The sequence below is a fragment of the Ursus maritimus genome, unplaced genomic scaffold, assembly GCF_017311325.1.
Source record: "Ursus maritimus isolate PB19 unplaced genomic scaffold, ASM1731132v1 scaffold_12, whole genome shotgun sequence".
In the NCBI taxonomy this organism is placed as follows: domain Eukaryota; kingdom Metazoa; phylum Chordata; class Mammalia; order Carnivora; family Ursidae; genus Ursus; species Ursus maritimus.
The window spans coordinates 13,772,350-13,795,245 of NW_024423564.1; the positions used below are offsets into that span (position 1 = coordinate 13,772,350).

A 22,896-nucleotide genomic window follows, 5' to 3' on the forward strand; every position below is an offset into this window, starting at 1 on the left:
GGGGTGATCTCGGGGTCATGATCTCAGGGTCGTAAGATGGAGCCCTGGCTCCGTGCTCAGCATGGAGACTGCTTAAGTTTCTCTCTCCCCCTGCCCCTCCCCCCATGGGCACTCTCTTTCTCAATAAATCTAAAAACAACACAACAAACCCACTCTTTGAAGTGGCCACAGGTCAGCATCTGCCCTTCTAGATAGGATTTCCCACTGCATGTTCACATGACTTCTGCAGTCAGCAAAGCTAGTTTTACTGAAGAGATTGATCCAGGACCAAGGTAATGACTTTCAACCCAATTGCAGTTTTTTGGTGGCAGAAAAAATCCAGTCAAGAGACCATCAATGCCTTTTTAACAGTCTCCAGAGGCAGCCCTTCCTCCATCAGCCTCCTTGTTCCTGGCATGGGCAGTCTAGTCGGAAGCTAGTCTTCTCTCTTGGCTGTTATGATTCCCTACCCTGTTCATCTTTTTTCAAAAGGCTCTGGGCATATTCCCAGACACCACCTACCTGGTGGTGGCGGGGATGGGGGAGGGAAGTGCAGTAACATTCGCAGTTTCTTAAATAAAAAAAAAAAGAGAGAGAGAGAGGTGGCGGTAGCAAGACAGAAATGTGTTTCTTCAGCAACCTCAGAACTGATTTAATAGTCGTAATCCTACCTTGTATTAATGCAGCTCATCAGTAGCCTAAAGCTTAGCAACATCTTTCCCATCTAAAAATATTAGACTGTGCTGCAAGCAGCTTACTGATCAGCGCAGTGCCCCATCTCTCAAATAATGAATAGGGTCCATATTTGAGGTGGGCAGACTGTTAATTCAAGCCATACCATGGATGGGTGGCTGTCTATTCTCGCAGCTCTTTGATATTTTCACTGCTTACAAATAAGGTGGTCCGGCTATACAAAGATGCATGATAACCTTGTCTTCTCTCCCAGCACCAAACTGCACGCTGAAAAGAACCTAGATCACAGCTGCTGCTCTGCCAGTTTCCAGCAGGCCTGCCTGCTCCATGGCTGCCTTACAGCCTGTAGCTCTGTCTTCCTTTTGAAGTACCTCCTGGAGTGCTGTTCGCCTTCACATTGTAAACAAGGACACTGTTGTCAAGAGCGGTTTTTGAATATCACAAATTTTCCCTCTAGTGAAACCAGATCTCAGTAATAGCCCTCTAAACTGGGATGGATTTCATCACATTTACACAGATTTGATCAGTTATGTAAAAATGAAATCCAAAGATGGCTGCAAAACTGTTCTGTTTACATTACTTCCTCTTGTCATCATCTCTTCCCACCATAATTAAGTCTCAACTGGTGTACTTCAGTGCTTCTTCAAAGCTGTATCTGTAAGGAAGGCTAGTTCTAACTATGATGTGGAATGGGAAACAGGGGGAGGGAAAAAGAAGATAGCTGGAACTTCAAAAAGTATCTGAAAACCAAAAAGTCCTATGTTAAAGAACTATTTTGTGTTTGAGTACTTACCACCCCATAAACAGCCTTACCCACAACAAGCATGCCAGTGTTTCATTCTTGAACTAATATTACATCTGAGAAAGGTTAGAAGGTCGGATTGACCCATTCTCCAAATAGCACATCCAAATACAGAAGTCTACTTGCTGTGCCTTAAAAACTCAATTAAATATCAGGCCAATTCAATGTGCTATTTTAAAGCACCTCTTCAAAGGGCTCAGTGGGTACAATGGCTGACTCTCTTCCATGTGACACTGAAAATGATATAAAGAAGTTTTCCAAAGAAACAATCTGGGATATGGTGCACCCACCACCTCGTGGTTAAGTCTGGTGACAAAGTGAGCTGAAAGAATTGCTGTATATAATTTATCAAGAAAAAGGGATCACAGACAACCCAAAACAGTTATAAGCTTCCAGAGAAGAAAAATTGTTGCATACTACTCGTTCAACTTATCCCAACTGATATTTTTTTACCATTAAAAGCTGAAAAGTTTACTTCCACAAACACACGTTCCATCTACCCAGATGTTAAATAATAGCTTAGCCACACTTCCTTCCCAGGTCCCACCCAATTTTGCTATCTAGCTCCTGAATCCCAGAGAACTGAAAGCCACCAGGATTGCATCGACACTATAGCCAAGGGACGGTGATCAGGATAATATTCGTGGAGTATTACATCCTTTCAATGGACACACTTGGGAGGCACCAGCTGAGCTCGCAGCGCTAGCCCAGGAAAGATCTACGAAAGGAAATATGGGCCCTTACGATCTGTAGATTTGGTTTGACCGAGGGGGTAACGATAACACAAATGCCTGTCATAGAATTTTACCGCTTCTTAAGGAAGATCCTAGATGTTGCAGTCTTAACAGCCTTATCTGGATATTGTTCAGCTTGGGCCTCCAAAAATCAGAGGTTAGGCTAGACATCTTACAAAACCTGTGATTTCACATGCCTATCTAGCAGCTTTTAATTTCCTCAGAAAGGTTTCCTCCTAAGGGTGAAGGACTAGACTCAAAGGTAAATAGCAATTATTAGGAAAACAAACCATTAAGAAAGCATAGCTTAGAAGTGAGGAGAGGGACTGGTCTGTCTTAATTGCTGAGGAGTATGTGAAGGGCCGCTATCCCTCCTTCTGGTACACCAGTGATCTTCTGAGGCATTCCCAAATTTACATAATCTGTTCCACTGTCTCCTCTAGCATACTGCGTGTGCAGAATTTTCTGTTTTGAAATGATGGTCAGCATATTTCTTAGGTAATATTTAGCAAAAAGATGACTATCAGAAGCTAGAAATTGTAACAAGGTCAATTACTAAGCAATGTGTTATAACACCTTCCAGGACTCCTACTATCTTTTCTAATCCCTCTTTCACACATCTTCTGGCTAGATTCCTTCTTCTGCAGAATCTACTTTCACCTGCTCTTTGCTGAGGGAAGGAAGAGGGTATGGCTGTCAGCCTAAACTAAACAGGCGCAAGACCTTCCCTTGATACTTACCCCTGATCAGTCTGATTCCATTTCAGATGAATCCAAAGAAATAGTTATCAATAAACATCGATTTTTTGGTATAAGAACTATATAAGTGTGCCCATCTTTCAGACCTTCAGTTAGGTAAAAGAAATTTCCCAAAGAAGACGGGTATCCTCTTCCCAACACGTTGCTCTCAGGTACACCACCAGAAAATAATTTATCTCAAGGGACTCAATCTCAGGCCACAGAGTCGAATCCACAGCCTCCATCGGTCACTTCTTCCATGCCCTAGCGCAGAACCAGTCTTCTGAGACGCAGCAGGTTTTGGCTGCTCCCTGTCCTCCTTCCCTGTCTCAAGTTTCTTAAGTTCTCAGTTTCCCCAGATGGGGCTTGAACTTCTGAGGGGGGAGGGAGTGGGACGGCAAGCTGACTAATCACAGCACACCTCTCCCTCCTCCACTCCACCCATCTCTCTGTCCCAAGGGTAACAGGATACATAATATGTGCGTGTGCCCATGCACACACACACACACACACACACACACACACACTGCTAGAATCCACTTCCAGAAGAAACACTTCTTTTACAAATGGGACTTAACTTGATCTTTCATCAATGTTGGTGGGAGGAAGGGGTGAGGCAACACCAGGGCTCACACTGCCAAGTCACTTAACTGGTGAAGAAGGAACATAAAACTTGAAAACCTCTGCCAAAGAGTGGTTTTACCCTTACCAGCTACTCCCCCACTCCCCACTCCCCATATGAGACAACGAACCTCACCGGCTTTCTATAAGCTCCTAAAATGGTCTAATGAAAATGAATGATCTGGGCCTCCAACTGCCAACTAGAGGTAAAATTAAGAGGTTAAAAGTGGCAACAAGTAGGACAGGGAGGGGCTTCCTAATCTTTTGAAAACCATAATTTACAAGACACACAATCCCAACTCTATTTCAATGCCTGTTTAGCTATCTGCCCAGCTGCCTGTCCTGTCCATACTCTCCTCATCCTCAGTCTGCTACCAATATTATCTGAAAATATGCTGGCCATTCTTCTTTTCCTGACATTCAATTATCATCAACTCTAAGTCATACACGCACACACACACACACACACACACACACACACACACACGTACAGGTGACTGAAAAAATCTAGATTCCTGGAACATACCCATGACTTCAGTGATACACCAAGTTTCCATTCCAACTCACTCTCCACCCCCACTGTCCCATTCTCCCAACTTTATTATCATTTTCTACAAGTAAATGCTTTAAAAGAATAGTATAATGAACACGTATATACCCTCCATCTACACTGAATCTTCTCACTTGCCACATTAGGTTTCTTCCTCTGTATATATATACACACATGTACATATGCAAACTTTCAAGTGGTCCTGCCAAAAAAAAAAAAAATTGCAAACATGAAAACTCACCAATAAATTCTTCAGAATGAATCTTCTGAGAATAAGAATATTCTCTTATAGAACCACAATAACATTCTCATACTTTTAAGAATATTAATAACCCTATCTCATCCATGCTGTAGTCAAACTTCTCCAATTATCTCGAGAATACCTTTCATGAAGATGTGGTATGTACACAATGGAATATTACGTGGCCACAACAAAGACTGAACTCTTGCCATCCACAGCAACCAGAGGGTATCATGCTAAGTGAAATAAGTCCGTCAGAGAGACAAATACCATATAATTTCACTCGTATGCGGGATTTAAAAAACAAAAAAAGAGACAAACAAAAAACACACTCAAGTTCAGAGAGTAAACTGATGGTTGACAGAGAAGTGCTTGGGAGGAATGGGGGAAATAAAGGAGATTAAGACTTATCTTGATGAGCACTGAGTAATGTGTAGAATTGTATCATTATACCGTACACCCGAAACTAACATAACACACCATGTTAACCACACTTGAGCAACTTTAAAAAAGCATCTTTCATAGTTATAGACCCAAATGCCTCCCCAACTCTTCTAACCCAGGATGGAATCAAGGTTCACCAAATGCATTTGGCTGTTAGGTTCCTTTAGTGTCTGGTAATCTAGAACAGTTCTCCTGCTTTTATTTTATTCCCCCTGTGATATTTTTTTTCCTGAAGAGTCCAGGCCAGTTGCCTTACGGAATCTCCCATATTCTGAATTTTTCAGATTAGTTCCTTCCTGTAAACTGGAAGTTCAGTTTTGAGGTTTGATTTGAAAGAGATTAAAATTTTGGCAAGAATATTTCATAGACAACATCGTATACTTCCCTTTGCATCACAGCAGGCAGCACATAACGTCAGGCTGTCCCATGATTCGTGACACCAAGCTGAACCCTGGGTTAAAGGGAGACTGTCAGTCTCTGAAAGGTGTATTTTCTCCTTTGCACGTAAAGGTTAAATTGTGGGGTGATATTTTTCAGCCTGTGAATATCCTGTTCCCTAGTGACTTTACCATCTGTTCATAATCCTTGCCTGAACCAATTAAATGTGGGGGGGGGTTTTACAGAATCATGGTTTTTTCCCCTATCATTCTTTCCACATATATTAGCTGGCATTATTTTTGTAAAGAAAAGCTTTTCTTCTCCCTCTTTCACTTTTTTCTTTACTTGTCATTCATATTTTTATTTATTCAATCTGTTACACTAAATTATACAGTGAGTACACTGAATGCTCCAATTGTCCCAAACTGGGCCAGTGGGAGTCTCCTTCACGCTGACTCTTCTGTTTAAGCGCTTCCTTCCTTTCTGGCATAAGAAGATACACCAGGCTCACCTTGTTCTTTCTCTGCTTCAGACCTGGAATCAGCCCTGATTCGTTTCAGCGGGGAATGTTATTTAGAAAATAATATCTAAGTATAAAGTGAGCTCATTGTTATTAGAGGTGTCAGTGCCAATTAAGTTCTTTCAGGGGGTAGAGAATCTTTTTGTTTACTCATGAGTTTATATTGGTATTTCCATTTCAAATTTAACATTACCTTTTTAAAACTTTTAATTTTCCTATTTGTATTTTTTTTTTTAAAAGATTTTATTTATTTATTTGACAGAGATAGAGACAGCCAGCGAGAGAGGGAACACAAGCAGGGGGAGTGGGAGAGGAAGAAGCAGGCTCACAGTGGAGGAGCCTGATGTGGGGCTCGATCCCGGAACGCCGGGATCACGCCCTGAGCCGAAGGCAGACGCTTAACCGCTGTGCCACCCAGGCGCCCCCCCATTTGTATTTCTTTCCTCTTATGCTGACAACCTTGGTCTCTAACAGCAATGATACACTTGCTTGTTTTATTCTATAATACATCTAAAACAATTTCAAAATTGTAAGAGTAATATTACTAACAATATTCTACATAGTGAAATGTCAATATTTCACTGAAGTTCTTTTTGTCTTTAGAAAATCTCTCACAAAGGATGTACAGTTCAAGGATGGCTTTCTGGCTGATTATATAATCGATCTGATATGTAGTTAGACTCATTTGTTTCTATTAGGCAATTTTAAGCTTTCCTTTTTTCTCTTTAATTTTTTGACATACGAAACACACGTCTCAAAAGTTTTAACGGTATATTCAGAGAAGTCTCACTGCCATTTCTAACCCACCCCCCGTCACCCTTTTCATTGGTTTCTGGTTTATGTTCATTTCTGGAGGTAGAAAAAAAAGCAAGTATATATTTATACTCTTACTTTACTCAAAAGGTAGAATGCTAAAATATTCTGCACCTTGTTTTTTTTTTTTTTCCACTTAGGAATCACTTTGTATTGGTTCAGAATATAAGAATCAGTAATTCTTAAATGCTGGGAAGGACTGAGCCGGGTTACTACTGTTCACCTTATATGTGTGTAATAAAAAGTCACTAGCCTAAAGCCAATTGTGACTTTAAATAAAGCTCGCAAGAAATTAAACTGGCAAACCTCACTGCAAGGTATGCTGGGGTGTTCTTTAAGATGAAAATTTGTCAAATGCTCATCAATAGGTAAATCTGTATTTGTCAAAAGAATTTTTATGAGAAGAAAAGTTAAGAGCGAAAGCAAGCAATCGATCAATGGACAGGTCTAGATGGAAGATGGGAGTTTCTGACATTTTGGAAGGTGGCCACATAGACTGAGTAAATGCCATCTGTATAATTTCTTAGCCTGCTAAGAAGAACAAGACTGGAGATGTATAAAAACAATTCTTCCTTCCTTGCTCTGGAAGTTTAGCTTAAATGAAGTTTAAAGACAATTACATCTCGCAAATTCCAACCCTCTACACATATCTGCTTGAGTGAATGAATCCCACCTGTAAGTCAGAGCCGCTTTGGGGAAGGCTATATCCATTCAGAGGTGCAAGACATGCAAACCCTTGCCAAATAGTTTATGGCAGAAGAACTACAAGCAGCTCCAAAAAAGTGGCAGCTGAATTTACCTGGGTGTGCTTTCTAAACTCTAGGCTAACACCCAACAAAGGTTAGTAAGACAGAAACCCTATTGGTTTTTTAGTTACCATCCACTGCTTCCCATAAAGTATAGGCTCAAGGGAGGAAAAAGCCATCAAAACTCAACATTAAATTAAAAAAAAAAAAATCTGACTTTAAAGACAATACTAAACAGTAACTATGTAGTAACATGTATTGTATCCAAATGCCAGTGGGTCAATGGGCTCTTCCAGAATCCACTCTGTAAATAGGTAGAAGAGTTTCCATTTCAAAAAACAAGGTAAAAATCACTTTAAAGATCTGCTGCAGGGGGCTTTAGTTTCCACAGCTCTTAACAAAACACAAAATATTAAACTTCTAGGAGACGAGACACATAATACAAGGACAAGAATCTGACCATTGGTCACATCAAAAACAGAACTGTATTTTTCATTCTAGAGAGGTAATATTTGCCATCTCTTCCTGGCTTTCTAACTTGAGATGTTTATGTTCAATTTTAGATAAAAGTCTCAGTATGAAATCATGACCTTAGATAGCCTGTAAGAAAGAAGCTGGTTGAAAGGAATGGCTGGCTGTAATGTCTTTGGGGCTATTTAAAAATAAGAACTACCCAGGCATCTGGGTAGCGCAGTCGGTTAAGTGTCCAACTCTTGATTTTGGCTCAGATCATGATCTCAGGGTCTTGAGATCAAGCCCTGCATTGGCTCTGCACTGGCTGTGGAGCCTGCTTAAGATTCTCTTGCTCTCCCCCCCACCACATGCTCACTCACACTCTCTCCCTCTCTCAAAAACAAACAAACAAACAAACAAACAAAACCCACAAAAAACAAAAAACCCCACAAAACCCCCCAAAACAAACTACTTATTGCTCCANTATGAATACAGTACAATCCCCTCACTCTTTCCCAGACCAGAATGTAAAAGTGGGGTTTTCCCGACCCATGACTTTCTGAACGTCATTTTCTAATGAGTAAAGTGGACAGATGCACAAGGATAAAAGATCTCTTGCTTTAGGTTGTACTGTAAACTAAAAGTCAAAATCGAATTTGGTATAGGAAGAGTTACTCAGCAAATTTTATCAATAAATAACAATGCTAGAACGTCACTGATATCAATATTTTTCAAACAATTTTTGTTTAAATTTTGGCATACAAAGAACAAGTGAAACCACCTGCAAGCACTACATCAGGACTTTTACTTAAAGCTGATTATACATTCAAAATCCACACTTACCGGTATCGTAAAAACAAAGATCCTAAATGCCTAGAGTTCTTTTTTTTTTTTTTTTATGATTTTTACTTTATTTATTTGTCAGAGAGAAAGAAGAGAGAGAGAAAGCACAGGCAGGGGAAGTGGAAGGCAGAGGGAGAAGCAGGCTCCACCTCCCTGGCTCCCGAGCAAGGAGCCCAATTTGAGACTCGATCCCAGGACCCCTGAGATCATGACCTGAGCCTAAGGCAGACACTTAACCGACTGAGCCATCCTGGCGTCCCCTGGATGCCTAGATTTCTACGATGTTCTAGTTTAAGCACTCTGCTTCAACATTAGTGCCCCGCAGATATGATTTCCTTAAAGAGGATTTGTATTTTCAAAAAATTTTAAAATCTTTTAAGTGTGGGATGTACTCTTCACAGATGAAAAAAAAAACAGAACAGGGGTGGGGATTAAGTGACTTGCTGAAGGCAAATTTGCTAACAATACTGAGATTAAAAAAAAAAAGAAAAAAAGAAAAAGCAAGGGAGAAAAAACTCCCTACAGACCCAGTACTATTATGCTTCTTTTGGATTAGGCCAGGGAAACAGCAGCTTTCCCCCTTATTTTCAAGAGGTCAGTTACAGAATAGTCTACTATTGCAGTGAAGCTTTCTAGGCTTCCAGATGAACACTTGTGAACCCTAGGGAGGGAAAAGAATTCTTTCTGTTCCAAAATCTACATTGATTTTGGGAGAAGTGCAATGATGCAAAGAAATGTAATTTATTAAAGTTGCCAATGAATTGCCTTGAGGGGTACGGTTCCTCGGGCTGGAAAGGGTGAGGAGAGAGTAAGAGCCCAAACACTGCAGAAGCAAAAAGCTCTGTTCTGGCATATATGTCCACTGTCTTCTGGGGGTGGAATGGGGAGCAGAAGAATGCATGGGCAATCTAATCCCGACCACTAGGATGAGAGAAATGACCCCAGAATGTCTTGTAGGCATCAAGAGCAACGTAGAAATTCCACCTGTGTTTACTTACACAAGGAGGTTTTCAAATTTGGTACAGTTAAAACCAAACAACGATTTTTTTTTTTTTCATCATCTGGGAAACCTGCTATTTTCGTAAGAAATGACCATACTTGAAAACATGCCACAGAGAATATATCTTAAATGTGCTTTTTAAGGCAGCTATTTCTGTCGTGCACAATGGGAATGTGGGCACTTTTCTCTCACAGAGAGCACAGAGTACATGCCCTTAAACTGAGAACTCCACCAGGTCCCCTTCCCATCCATGGTGTGGCCCTCAAACAGTATCTCCTCCAAGTCACCATGCATCTTATAACGTATCTGAAAGATCTTGCAAAGTCAGACTTTTCCAATACAAAACAAGTTCTCTGACTTTACTATGACTTAAAAAAAGTTCTTACAAGGTTATTCATTTTATTGAAGTATTCTGGACTTAAGCAATATGATGACTGAATTTTGATTTCATATCCACGGTAGGTATTTATTTAAACTACTCATTTAATGAAAACAATCTGGCTATATGATTTTTAGGAGAATTTTTTCAAAAACTGAGTAGCAGGTTTTAACTACATAGCTTACACGCTGAATAGAACCTTAAACTGTCCCAGGAAGTGAGGTCTAAAATTTCTTTGATCATTCGAAGGGCTTCTTAAAAAAACAGAAAATAAATATCATTGCTGGTGTGATTCTATTCCCCTAGATTAGGGAGCTTTGGTTTTAATGCATCACTGAGCAAACAAAGAGACGTCCGTATACTAACAGCAGGTTGGAAGGTTTCATGGCAGAACAGCTTTTCCATATGCTGGACAAACTGGAGCAGTTACAACCGGAACCATCTAGAGCCTCCAGGCTCCTTTGGGGAGGACCGTGGGCTCTGTTCTTTAATGCGCTCTGAGTGTATAGTGGTTTGGCCTAGAAGGCCTTGAAGACAGCACTTTTTCAGCAATCCCTCAGTGTGGGTCTGGAAAGTTCCCCTTAGATCTCAGGAAAGAAACAAAAATTCCCTGTAAAGACCACCCTTCAAAAGGTCCTGATCTGTGGTTATACTAAAAATCACATTCCAGGGAGGTAAAGGTAGAAGTAACACCGGACTATGTGTGCTCACTGTGCTCCAATCTCTAAATCTGGCCGTGTCATTTCTACACAATTCTTTCTCCCAGTGTCCCAAACGAAATTTCATTCATACTTCTGCAGTATATGTTATACATGGTACTAACCCTGAGGCAGGATTTAGCCATTCATTCAAGTCAAACACCAACTTTTCCAAGGACAGAGACATATTAATATTGGTATACGTAAAGCAAAGCCTTATCCGCCCTCCCTTTTTTATCCTAAGTTCTGTTTGATAATAAAGGAATAGTGACAGACCCTTCAGAACTAAAAAGGATTTTTTTTTTTTTTTTTTGACTGGGTCTCAAATCCACTCCCTTTGCTTTAAGGTTACCTGGCTTGCCAGCTTGTTAACTGCCTTTCTGAGTTCTGCCCTCCTTTGTTTCCTCTCATCTCTCTCCAGTCTTTACTCCTTGGCTATTTCCTCAGTCCTTCATCAATCAGCTCCTTCTGTGAGGTTGTGTTCTGAAGCCAGAATTTCGCTAAAATGCCCTCTCATGATCTTTATAATTTTACTACCACTCTTAGTCCAGAAATTGATAGTACAAATTCTCGTGTTAAGGAAATTCTCATCTTCTGACCCGATTTTTAATCTGCTGAGTCCAAGAAGCTCAGGCAACCAGAAGTCAAGATGTGGGAATGGGAACAGAGTCAAAATCATTCAAAGACAGCACAGACTCAAGAAATGCTATTGGTGTAGTGGAGGCCTAACAATTCCTTGCATTTGCTTTTTCTAGGGACACCCTCAAGTTCTTTGCAAATGGCCTTGGCTATACAGAAGAAGAAACTACAACCCAGTGTGGCTAGGAGATAACAGTCCCAAACACCCAACTCATGGCCTGGCCTGATCCCAATCACCAGGTTCTCCATTCTAGGCAAGCAAGCATTCTAGGTTTTCAGCCTGGGTTCATGGATGGGCTTCAGGCTGCCAACTCCCCTTAAATGTAAATTATCATCTATATATACACACATATATTCATATAAAAATGTGTATTTATTTTTCTGGAAGATGAACACAGCTCTGATAGGGCTCCAAACTCCAAATGGTTAAGAACCACTACACTAGACTTATGTGGCCTGAATAATAACCTCACAAGAATGGAAACTCCAGAGGATATGGATCTTTGTCTTGTTCACTGATGAATCCTAAGTGCCCAGCACAGGTCCTCAGATACAGTAGCAGGTGCTCAACCCTGAGCTGACAGAGCTGCACGATTTCTGGTCACAGCGTACTCTGAATACTTTGGAAAAGAAGAGTAACCACAGGCTGTTTTCAGGACCTCTCACATGGGGCACAAGATTTTTACTCATGGCCAAAGTCATTCAAGGTAGGTGGGAGCTACATTACCATCCCAGTATCAGATTTCATAACAATTTTGGCCAGTCTTACTAGATAATCTAAAAGACTGGTTCTAAATACGGGATCTTTCAAGATTATGCTGTCTTAAAAAGCACATACTATCCTATTCTCCACTTGTCCCTTATCCCTCAACCCTTCCCCCTTCTGATTAAGCAGATCTAGGTCAGGGCCCTGAAATGAATGTTTTGAAAAGCTTCCTAGGTGCCTGATTCCTTCCATGTCTTCCACTCCATGAGAAGTACTCATCAGAGACAATCTAAGAAGGACCCGAAAACGCAAACACAAGCACACTGAGTTTACCAGGCTCTTGATAAAGCAACTGAAGGCACAGAGGGAACAAACGGGTTAGACACATCTTGTTCAGAGATAAAACAAATAAGCCAAAGAAAGTAGAAAATCTGCCTCTTTAATACCAACTCCATCTGTCAGGTACAGCCAATCCATCAAACAGATCTACAGGGTTTAGGAGAACACGGCAAAGAGCTTGTCACAGGAAAAGAGACTGGCCTGGTCCAAAATCAGTAAGAATTGGCAAGGTGCTCTCATTCCAAACATGCCCAGTGTTCAGCTAATCCCCTCCCTGTGGAGTCAGAAAAGAATGTGCAGAATTCTGAACCCTCTATTCCTCAGATAGGAGGGGTTCCTTCTTCTGAATGCAAGGGTTGAAACTAATCTCATCAACGCTCCACTCCTAATTACAAACTAGGGAGAGGAATGAGATGCCTCCCAACATGGGTGCTCTCTGTCTAACCTTTATGATTTGTAAATATCCTTTACCCCATCTCACCAAAGCCGTGCCTCTGCCAACCTCAATTCATTTTCAACTGGCAAATAAGAACAGAAACTACCCCCCAGAGTAATGTTTTCCTCTGGGAAATCCTGGGGAAGGGTGCAATGGGGTCAGTGCCTCCAGCATGCGTTTTCCCTGGACTTACAATACAGCTTATTACATTTAGAACATCATGTTCCCAACCAGCTTGGTCTCTTTTCTGTTATAAACCTGAAGTAAACAGATTCTACAGCAGCTACAAGTCTGTTACCAAGGCCACTGTATTGATCAGTATAATTAACATTCACAATTCATCTAGTCCAGCATGACAAGCCAGCTGGGCTACTCTCCGTAAGAACTGAACATTGGGAATCTTCATGTCTTGCGTGCTAAGAAGTCTGGTGCTCTGAAGCTGGGCACTAAAAACTCAAGTACTGAATCAGAAGTAGGATGCTACCTGGCCACCCACAGGAGACTGAATTAGTTACCAGAACACCCGAACACATCTGCCATCTTTACGAAGTGCCTATTTCTACTTCCAAAACTACAAAATTCTGAAAGTCTCCCTTCCCCCTGAATCCTGCTTACATCACGTACTTAGAGAAAGAAAACACACGAACTCCTCAATGCCAACTAGAGCCTGACTCCTGGTTAGGACAAGCACTGGCCCAGGTCCCAGAAGACTGTAACTCTAAGGAAGGTGTTTTTCAAAGACAAGGGCATATAAAGCTTTTGAACATGGAGCTCAGCCTTTGGTTCAGAAGGGGCAGCTCGGGTTGCAAAATGAGAAGAATCAGAAGTTTGCCCAGCATTGCGGGGCAGTGCTGCGGTTTATTACTTTTAGGACTCCAACACAAACTCCAAAATGAAACTGTTCAACTCACTGCTGGCCCTCAGATCTCAAACAACCTAAAAGTAAGCCTCTGTTCCTTAAATCAAGAGCATGTGTAAACCACGACACCACTTTCAACATTTAGGGCAGTGTCCCTAATGCTAAGGGTTTAAAACTTGGTGGGACATCAAATTACCTTCTCATTACATGTAAGGATATCCCTAAGCTTCTAGCCAACGGCCCTGTGGTTCTTGGCTACTGGGCTAAGAAGCCTTGTATCTCAACAGTCTCCTCCCTTACCTCCTATTTCTGGCATTAGAAAGGGATCTAATAAAAGCTGTTGGAAATTCTTATCAATTTCTCACCTGCAGCTCTTGGTATTTCCATAATCACCCATGCGAGAGGGATCTGAGTTAGAAAAACCACCTTTTGCCAACTGAAAGGGACAGGGAGCCAAAGCAACCAAGTGAGCCCAACTCACTTTCTCCTAGTGATAATCATCTCACAATATTTTACTCAATAAACAATTACTGACAATACTTATATGCCAAGCACTGCATACCATACATAAGTGTGAGATATGGTCCTTGCCCTCAAAATGCCTGGTTTACAGAAATCAAATGAAAATTAAGATTCAGATATCAAATCAGTCCTGAAAAAGGTTTCGAGAAGCACCACACTGAAATCAAACCTATTTTTGAGAGATACAGAGGAACAAGTTATTCTGTTTAGTTTTGATAGTGTAGCACGTGCGCTCCCTAAACACTCCTGAAATCAGCTCTGAAGCTTCAGAGGCACCACGGTTCATAGGAAGGGCACAGGGCATGGGACAGTACAAGAAGCCCCAGAAGTTGCTGAAACGCTGGTTTCAGTATGCCTGAGCTCCTGAGTGGAACCCTCGAGGCACTGATAATGAGTCTCCTGGGAAGCTGAGCAGCATCCCAAAGAGGGGGGTGACGGAGAACACCAACAACCTCAGCTTTGTTTCAAGGACAAACTGCAAGCTGGAAACAATCTCGGCAGTGTCCGGATCTGTAAAGAAAAGAATACTGTGGCTTAGAGACCTCCCCTTCCACATCAGGGTTTTTAACCCAGGATCCATGGATGAGTTTCAGGAAGTACCGCAAGTCCTTTGAAACATATATGCAAGTTTCTGTGTTCTTGAATTTTCCCAAAGAACTATAATTTTCATAAGATTCTTAAAGGGATCGGTGACTCAAAAGATTAAGAATCATTGTTCTAGAGTTTCTAATCCAGTGACTATCTCAGGAGCATCCCTCAAACTGGCAAAAGAGAAACCTATTTCAGTTCTCTACCTTCCACACAGACTTACCTACTTATTGACCTCTCTCCTAAAATTAGACACAGAGATGAGGGTGTGCGCTTTGGAAAATTCAAGGTTTTCTTGAATTCAAGGTTTTCTACAGCTCCAAAATAAAGCTAACCATCCCGACAGCCCAAATAAATCTTTCTTAAGACCTTTGAGGAAGGAGGTGGTCAAAAAGGGCAGAGCAGAACCACTGTCCTACTTACTCTTCTGATAGGTCCCTTTTTTGATTTCAGGATCCTAAGATCATAATGAAAACAAGTCAAAGCCCAGAAACTCTGACTTGAGGTCAAGCCCGTCCTGGGGGAAAGGAATAAAGTAATTCAGGGGCGCCTGGGTGGCTCAGTTGTAAAGCGTCTGCCTTCGGCTCATGGCATGATCCCAGGGTCCTGGGATCGAGCCCGGAGTCTGGCTCCTCCGCGGGGAGCCTGCTTCTTCCTCTCCCACTCCCCCTGCTTGTGTTCCCTCTCTCGCTGGCTGTCTCTTTGTCAAATAAATAAATAAAATCTTTGGAAAAAAAAAAGGAATAAGGTAATTCCCATTATGCCCATGGAAACCTGTGCCCCAAAGGTTCGCCTTAATTAATAAGTACCATAAGAGCTGGAAACATTTCTTTTAAAAATGGAACTTCCATACTCCTGACATTATTCAAAACACGGTGAAATGGGCAGCTTCATTCAGGAGACAGAAATGAAACATCTTACACTCATCTCCTCCGGGCCTTTAACCCCGCACTCGGTCACTCGCCAATTCACCATCTAGCTCCCAGAGCTGCCTGGGGCACCACTGCGGATCAGCACGCTAGTGTTTTCCTTGGCACCTGCAGCACACAGCATGCTCAGCGGGATTTCACGGATGGCACTGTACACACACACTCTCCAAGAAGAAGAGAAAAATATACAACAGGGCTTGTTCTAGCTGGGCAGTTCTTCAGATGGTACAGAACTAAGCCTCAGGCAGGTCCAAGATGAACAGCATGGAACAGTGAGCAGTCCCAAGCCCCTCCTGTTTTAAGCCTCACTCGGGCACACAACTGAGTACGGGGTGTACATTTGAGCAGTGAACTGGTTTGGGCTGGTAAAGGAGAACATTTTCAGCCCATTAAGCTCTACAGGTTAAGGACAGACACATGTCAGCTGAGGCAGTGGGACTTCTGTGGCAAGAAAGCAGAAGGATGCAGGGCCAGTCCTACATTTTTGTTTCTTCAAAGTCTTTTTCTCGTCTCGACCATAGGATTCCAAATGCTACCTTTTACCAGTGGTTCATTATACTTTTTCACTTTGTGGCCTGTTTGGGTAGTAAATGATTAAGCCCCATTGTATATTGCTAAGTAGCACCAATCATTATACTCGGTCTGAGATCAAGGCACCGGACTGAATGAAGCCTTTAGAGAAACTGAACAGAGATAGGAAAAAAATGAAACCAGTCTGAGTGTCAACAAAAGCATGGGTGTCCCACCCTAGCTCTGCAATTGCTTCAGAGCAAAGGCCACACACTTCTGCAGGAGAAACTCAGTTAAATGTAATTCGGAGCAGGCTGTTGAGAGCAAAGAGAAACAGTACCTGAGGGAGGGAGTTGGAATACACAGGATGTGATCTGAAGGTGATTATATAAAAAGATAAAGTCAGACCTCAAAAGGGTCTTTGGAATTGTTTCACGTAATTCAAGGATTCTAGTTTGGGAAGCCTCCCAGATGACCGCAGTTTGAGGAAAGAAACTCCTGGACTCAGCAAACCCACTGTCTGAAAGGCGCCCACCTTCTACAGGTGCACTGTGCGACGTGGGGGTTGCGGGAGGAGGGGTCAGGTGGAGCACACCCCATTTCTAGCACAACCTCTAGGTTTTCCCGTTGTCTGCGTACCTCTTAGAAAACCACTATTTTAGTGTTCAATAGGTTTAAGCCCTACATAAAATAACATTTTCCTCAGGGAAAATTTTTTTCCTGTTGAAAAGACATTCTAATAGAAACACCTTTTTTTTTGTTGGCTCTTTAAGACTATTTCAAAATTCCATATAAACCAGGGTACTTTTCAGAGTTTACAGTCACTGAACAGCATGGTGGGTAACAGGTCTAAACCAGAACTGAACCAGGCAAACGAGAAATACGGTCACTCTAGTTATAAAGGAACAATAGCGCTAAGTAAATTTAGTAAATTTACTAAATGCTAACCTCCTCAACAGTCCTGTAGTGCCATCATTCTTCCTCATTTTACAGACAAGAAAATGGAGGCTCCACAGGTTAAGTCACTAGCCCAAAGCCACATGGGCTTTGGATGGTAGGGACTGAAGGTAAACCTGACTCCAAAAATCAAGAGCTTAACGTACATTGTACTCCTCGGTTTTAGGAACAAAAAAGGGGAAGTTAAAGAGATCTTATGTAACAGCCAAGCAAGAGTGGGAGAGCAAGAGAGCTACCTGAATGAGTCACAGGGAAACATGGAATCGTAAGAGAAAAGGTGACCATACTTCTATGTGAAGTTTTAACTGCTTATCATATGCTGACACCGTTGACAAGGGTAAGAAAGACAATTTGTGGTAAGGATCCTGTTTACAGATCATAACTACTTGAGGTGGCAGAGGGAATTTATGAAGAGTCACAGGCAACTAGAAATCTACATGAGTCTATGTATCAAAACACACAGACGCAAGGGATCTAGACAATGAACAGATTTCTCTGTTACAAGATAAAAGTCTAAAGGAACTTTGACACTAGAGTCTAACAACTCAAAAAAAAGAGATAATCGGTATCTGTGGAGAAATCCAAACAAGGGCTTCTTACACCCCTGACTTCTGTTTGAAGACTGCCACTAAAACAGTAGCTGCCCTAAAGAGAATCAAGACATACTAATGATGTTGGGAAGATAGGAAATATCCACCTATCAGACCTCTTCTCAGTGAGTCTAAGAATATCGGTGCAAATTCTGTACAACTGCATCAAGAATTAGCCATAACACAGCCCTGACTGAGAAGAGGAGCACCCTGCATTCCACCCAACAGGTTAACAGCTAAGTAGTACTCACTAGGCCTCTACCTGGTGTGCTTCCTAAATCCTAGCGGACCCTTTTGATAAACTGAGGCTGCTATATATGCCTTATTCAAATAAAGAATATCTTACAAGCAAAAGTAGTTGTTTTGTGTCTTCTCTTTTCCTCTACTGTGCTGGTGGTAAAAGTCTGTCTGTATAGATCTTGGGTTCAATGCCTAATGTATCACTCTGGAGAGTACCCCCCAATAAATATTCAGAAGTACAGAGAGTACCCCCCATAAATGCTCAGAAGTGCAGAGAACAGCAAATGCTCTGATAGGCCTTCCAGAGAAGCAAGTCTAAGTTAGAAGTTTTATCAAGCTGGAGATTTGGGTTTAGTCTTAGGAAAAAAAAAAAAAAAAGCAACTTGATACAATGTCAATTTCCAAAGGCCCAAGGACAGCTCTCACTCCCTCAATACAAAGTAGCAGAAAGAAGGATAAATACCCAGTGATTATGGGGAACTAGCGGGTTTATTTGGGTCGACTGATAACTGCCAACATTAAACAAGGATCCTCTTTAGTTGTGGCATAATGTACACTACCCTAACAACTAAGGGACCCCTTTCCTCACCCAAATTTTCCTGGCAATACAATGTGAAACCAACAGTAACGGTTGTAAACAAGCCTTACCCTGTGACTCATACTATAGCTGTTAATACTGTCCCATGAAAATCTCCTTTAGAACTTTGTGTCAGCCAAAGCTGTCTTCCCAAAGAAATGGTACATGTGTTATTTCCCACATCTGCTAATGTGATTCCCTTTATCCTCTGCCTCCTAGAAATTGTGGCACTGCATGTGACGATCAGCCTCACCAATTGTCATAGCTGTCATGGTTAGTATTTTTTTCCTTCCTTCTATAGTTTTGACTTTTTCTCTTTTCTTCAAGATTTATGTTTGAGAGAGAGAGAGCGAGCGTGAGCGAGCGTGAGCAAGCGCACGAGCAGAGGGGAGAGGGAAAAGCAGGCTCCCCACTGAGCAGGGAGCCCAATGCGGGACTCGATCCCAGGACCCTGGGATAATGACATGAGCCAAAGGCAGACGCTAAACCGCCTGAGCCACCCAGGCGCCCCTAGTTTTGACTCTATCTATACTGTATGTGTCTTGTGTTATAAGCCATCTCAAATGCTCACTAAAAAGAGGGAGTGTAAGTATACGAACAGACTTGCTTAAAACCACTTTTGCCATCTTAGCTCCCAACATGCACCTATCTCTACCTGTTCCAAATAAAAAGCACTTATTTGGCAGATGAGGAAACTGAGGCACAGAACCTCACTTGCTTCAGGTGGTACCCATTTAGTTGACTTCTTGACACCCAGATCAAACCTTGAATCAAACCAACAAGTCCTATTAACTTCACAGTACTGTGGTAGACCCTGGGGCATACAACACCAAGTCATGATTATAGTTGAAGAATCTCAATCTATGCTTTTAATGGATGGACATCTACTCTTCTCCCAAAGTGAATAAAATTTCACCAGTTACACTGGAATCTGATCTAAGAACCACCAAGGTCACCCTAGAGTAACCTACAGCCTGACTGGCACCTCACTTCCTGAGGGGCCTTGGGGCTTGGAATGATCTAAGGCTTACTTGGTCTAGAGCCACACTGGAATCCTCACAGGGTAAGGCCGGCACCTTTTGAAGAGGCCTTTTTCTTACATCATTCAGTACACACCACGCTACATTTTTTCTCTTTTCTCAGGCTTTCTCACATTATCCACACATGGCAGAGGTACAAAAGTGACTTAAGTCATAATGTCCAATTCAGTTGTTCTGAAAAAACGGATCACCTAGAACTTGCTATGTGACCTTGACTAGTCCTCAGTCAACTCATTAACTAAATAAATGCCTTTTATCATCACTAGGGGAAGGGTAATTAGTCATCATAAATCACGTTAATACAAAGTGCTGTGTAAATGCTAAACAACAAACCTCAGAAAGAGCAAGATTAATAAGAAACACGGGGGTACATTTACCCACAAATGGAGACTTATAATAGGGTCTTCCCACATTCCTGGCAGAGACTGCTCATTTCAGCTAATGGAATGAGTCTTTAAAATCATTAGCATTTGGCTTGACAATAATACATTAACAATATTCCTCCTGGGAAGAAAGGAGGAAAAGAAATATTTATTCCTGGTAGGTGGTCCTACAGACATCTCAATTACTAGTTAGCCAGGTAGGCAATTAATATTTGAATACCTACTAGACGCTAAGTACAGAGCTAGGCACAATACATACACTGGTGAACAAGAGTCCCTGCCTATAGGGAGTTTATAATCTACAATACAAACTCTGCCTTACTAATAAGTGGCACTTGCAAGAATACAGGCTTACTAAAATTAAGGCACGTAAGAATAAAGATGCTTAATCCCTGAAGCAACTAGACAAAAGAGGATAGGCTAAGGGGGAGAGGAAGAGTTCAGGGAATTAGGGTACCAGGGCTTTCTCCTAACTTATCGTAGGTATTACCCTTAAGCATTCTTAGAAAGGCTATGACTGTGTCTCCAAATAGTGCAGATTACAGTTACTGCCCCAATAAAGCAGTCAACTGAACTGAGAGCACTAAAAATAAGGTTAATCAGGCTCCACAGAATCAAAGGATCTCCTACTACCTTTTAAAGGCATTCTATTGGTAAGTTTCTTAATTTTGTAGGAAAACAGAGCTACAGCACACAATGGCGACCTGTCTTTTCAATCCCAATCAAATGATTTCTGGAGTGGCAGATTAATCCCCTTTAAAAACAAAGTCATCCCTCCCACTATGACAGCTTAACTAATTCAGGTGTAGGGGCCTCAAGGACTGTAACTATTCCTGCAAACCTTGTATTCAGCTTACACAAGCACTGCATCCTATCAAACACTGCAGGCAGAGACAGCCTTGAAACACTGTCTTTACAGGAGGGAAATATTTACCCAGCTTCTCACTGGTTTCAGAAAGGTCACCTCTCTGCAAAGGTTCTCCGGTCTACTGTTAACTGGGTGCCAGGTATGTGGAAAGTCAAGACGTGGTTGGCAGCAAATGCTCACAAAGCACTTGGGATCCCAATCCCACCGGTCAGAGAGCTAGTTAGACTAAAATCTCCGAAGGTTGCTATTTAATCTTCCACGACAAGAGAATTAGAAGGGTGTCTTTTGAGCTCAACCCGCAGCACAATAGACTAAACTTGTTCTGCCTCCGTTAAGTGCGGTAAAGAATGAGCAATCCTTCCTTACCACCCACCCCTCCAACCCACCCAAGCTCTTTTCTCAAGGGATGCCTAAGTGATCTATTCACATGACTAGGATCAACCTGTATCCATGACAGTGTCTGCTGTCACCAACCTCCAAGCCTTAATATCTTACATATGTTGAAGCAACTGGATGACCACAGAAGGTGAAAATCATACTTTCCCTTTCAATCTCACGCTGCCCTCGCTGCTTTCACCTGCATAAAAGAGCTAGTTCCACGTATTTTTCCCTCTTGCCTCCAAGCTAGCACGCAGTTGTTGGAGAAACCAGCCACCGCTCCCAAAGATTTGCCCAAAGCAGCTCTGCCAGATTTACCCACTCACCTGAGGGGAGATTTTCTGTACAGCGCCATCCCCTGGGGCCGGTCACAAGGGTCGACTGACTTGGCTCACCCGCACCCCCCTCCCGTCTTCGAAAGGCCCTTCATCCAGGAAAAGTCAGCCGCAAATTTAAGGCCCGGCCCTTTCGGATTTCAGAAAGATCCCGGAGGACTAGGGCCGAGGGACAAAGGAAAGTGAGGTCAGGGGCGGCCTTTCCAGCTCGGGATAGGCCTGGGGTCACTCACCCGCCACCCCTCACACCACCTCCGTCGTCCCGGACCACCTCAAACCCGGCCCCTGAAGTCCCGAACTAGCTGGAGCCCGGGCCCTGGGCTCGCTCGCGCCCCTTCCGCGAGGCCCCATCCCAGGCCCCCGCCGCCACCCAGAGCCCCCGCACCTTCTTGGGCGCCTTGGTGACGGTGGCCATGAAGGAGTACTTCTCAGCGTCCTCAATCTCCTTGGCCTGCTTCAGCTCCTCCCCGACCCCGGGCAGCGGCATCGCGTCAGGCATCGACATCCCCCGGCCGGCCCGGCCCGCGGCTGACCCGCCGCCCCCGCCTCTTTCCCTCACCGGCGCCCGCCCGCCCGCCCGCGCGGCACCCTCCGACACGCGTTCGCCCACCCTCCCGCCGGGCCCGCGCGGAGCTGCGTCCGGTGCTAAGGTGCTATGGCCAGCGTCTCGTCCGCTCGGCAGTCTAAACCAGCCGGACAGCGACCGCGGCGACAGGAGCACCAAGAGCAGCAGCGCCGAGCTCCGACCGGCCCGCGCCGCCACCTCCGCCGCACGCAAACACGCACGCAAAGTAAGGGTAGAGGAGAGTGACGCCACGTCAAGTACTGGCAGCTCCGAGAGGGGCGGAGTAAGGGGAAGAGGCGGGGAGAAACGGCGGCCTGTCATGACGTCATCACGCCGGACCGGGCTGCAGAAGCCACGCCTCCTTCTTCCTGCCTCGCTTGTTCCCCGAGTGAGCCAGACACTTTCCGCCGCCAGGTGGCGGCATCAGCCCTATGAGAGGCGCGTGGTTTCGCGAGGACGCCTCGGAACGTGGCGGGGGGAGAAGGGGTTTCTTTGGGCTGTGGGGTTCCCCGCAAGGCCTCAGAAGGGTGTAAGGGGGTTGTTCGGAAGCAAAGACCAGAGCCCTATGCGACGCATTCTACAGCCAGGACCAGGAAATAGGCAGGGACCCAGACAACCCATTCACTGCCCCAGACCGTTTGGACCAGCAGCCCCTTCCCCTCCTGCTCACCCCATTAAGAGTGAGCAGAACAGGGGCGCCTGGGTGGCACAGTGGTTAAGCGTCTGCCTTCGGCTCAGGGCGTGATCCCGGCAATCTGGGATCGAGCCCCACATCAGGCTCTTCTGCTGTGAGCCTGCTTCTTC

The 22,896-nt window shown here is 43.4% G+C and overlaps 1 protein-coding gene across 2 annotated transcripts in view; it reads right to left on the minus strand.

The window, feature by feature from the left end:
* AHCYL1 (adenosylhomocysteinase like 1) overlaps positions 1-22,098 on the minus strand; it is a 37,743-nt gene extending 15,645 nt beyond the window's left edge. Inside the window, exon 1 of one of the 2 annotated variants that reach the window (XM_040626933.1) lies at positions 21,913-22,087. In XM_040626933.1, the coding sequence (XP_040482867.1) occupies positions 21,913-22,032 (120 nt within the window). In that variant the 5' untranslated portion in view covers positions 22,033-22,087. Of the gene's footprint in view, positions 1-21,912 lie in introns of both variants that reach the window. The other variant, XM_040626934.1, reaches the window with a different exon arrangement.
* Between the last annotated feature and the right edge of the window lie 798 nt (positions 22,099-22,896).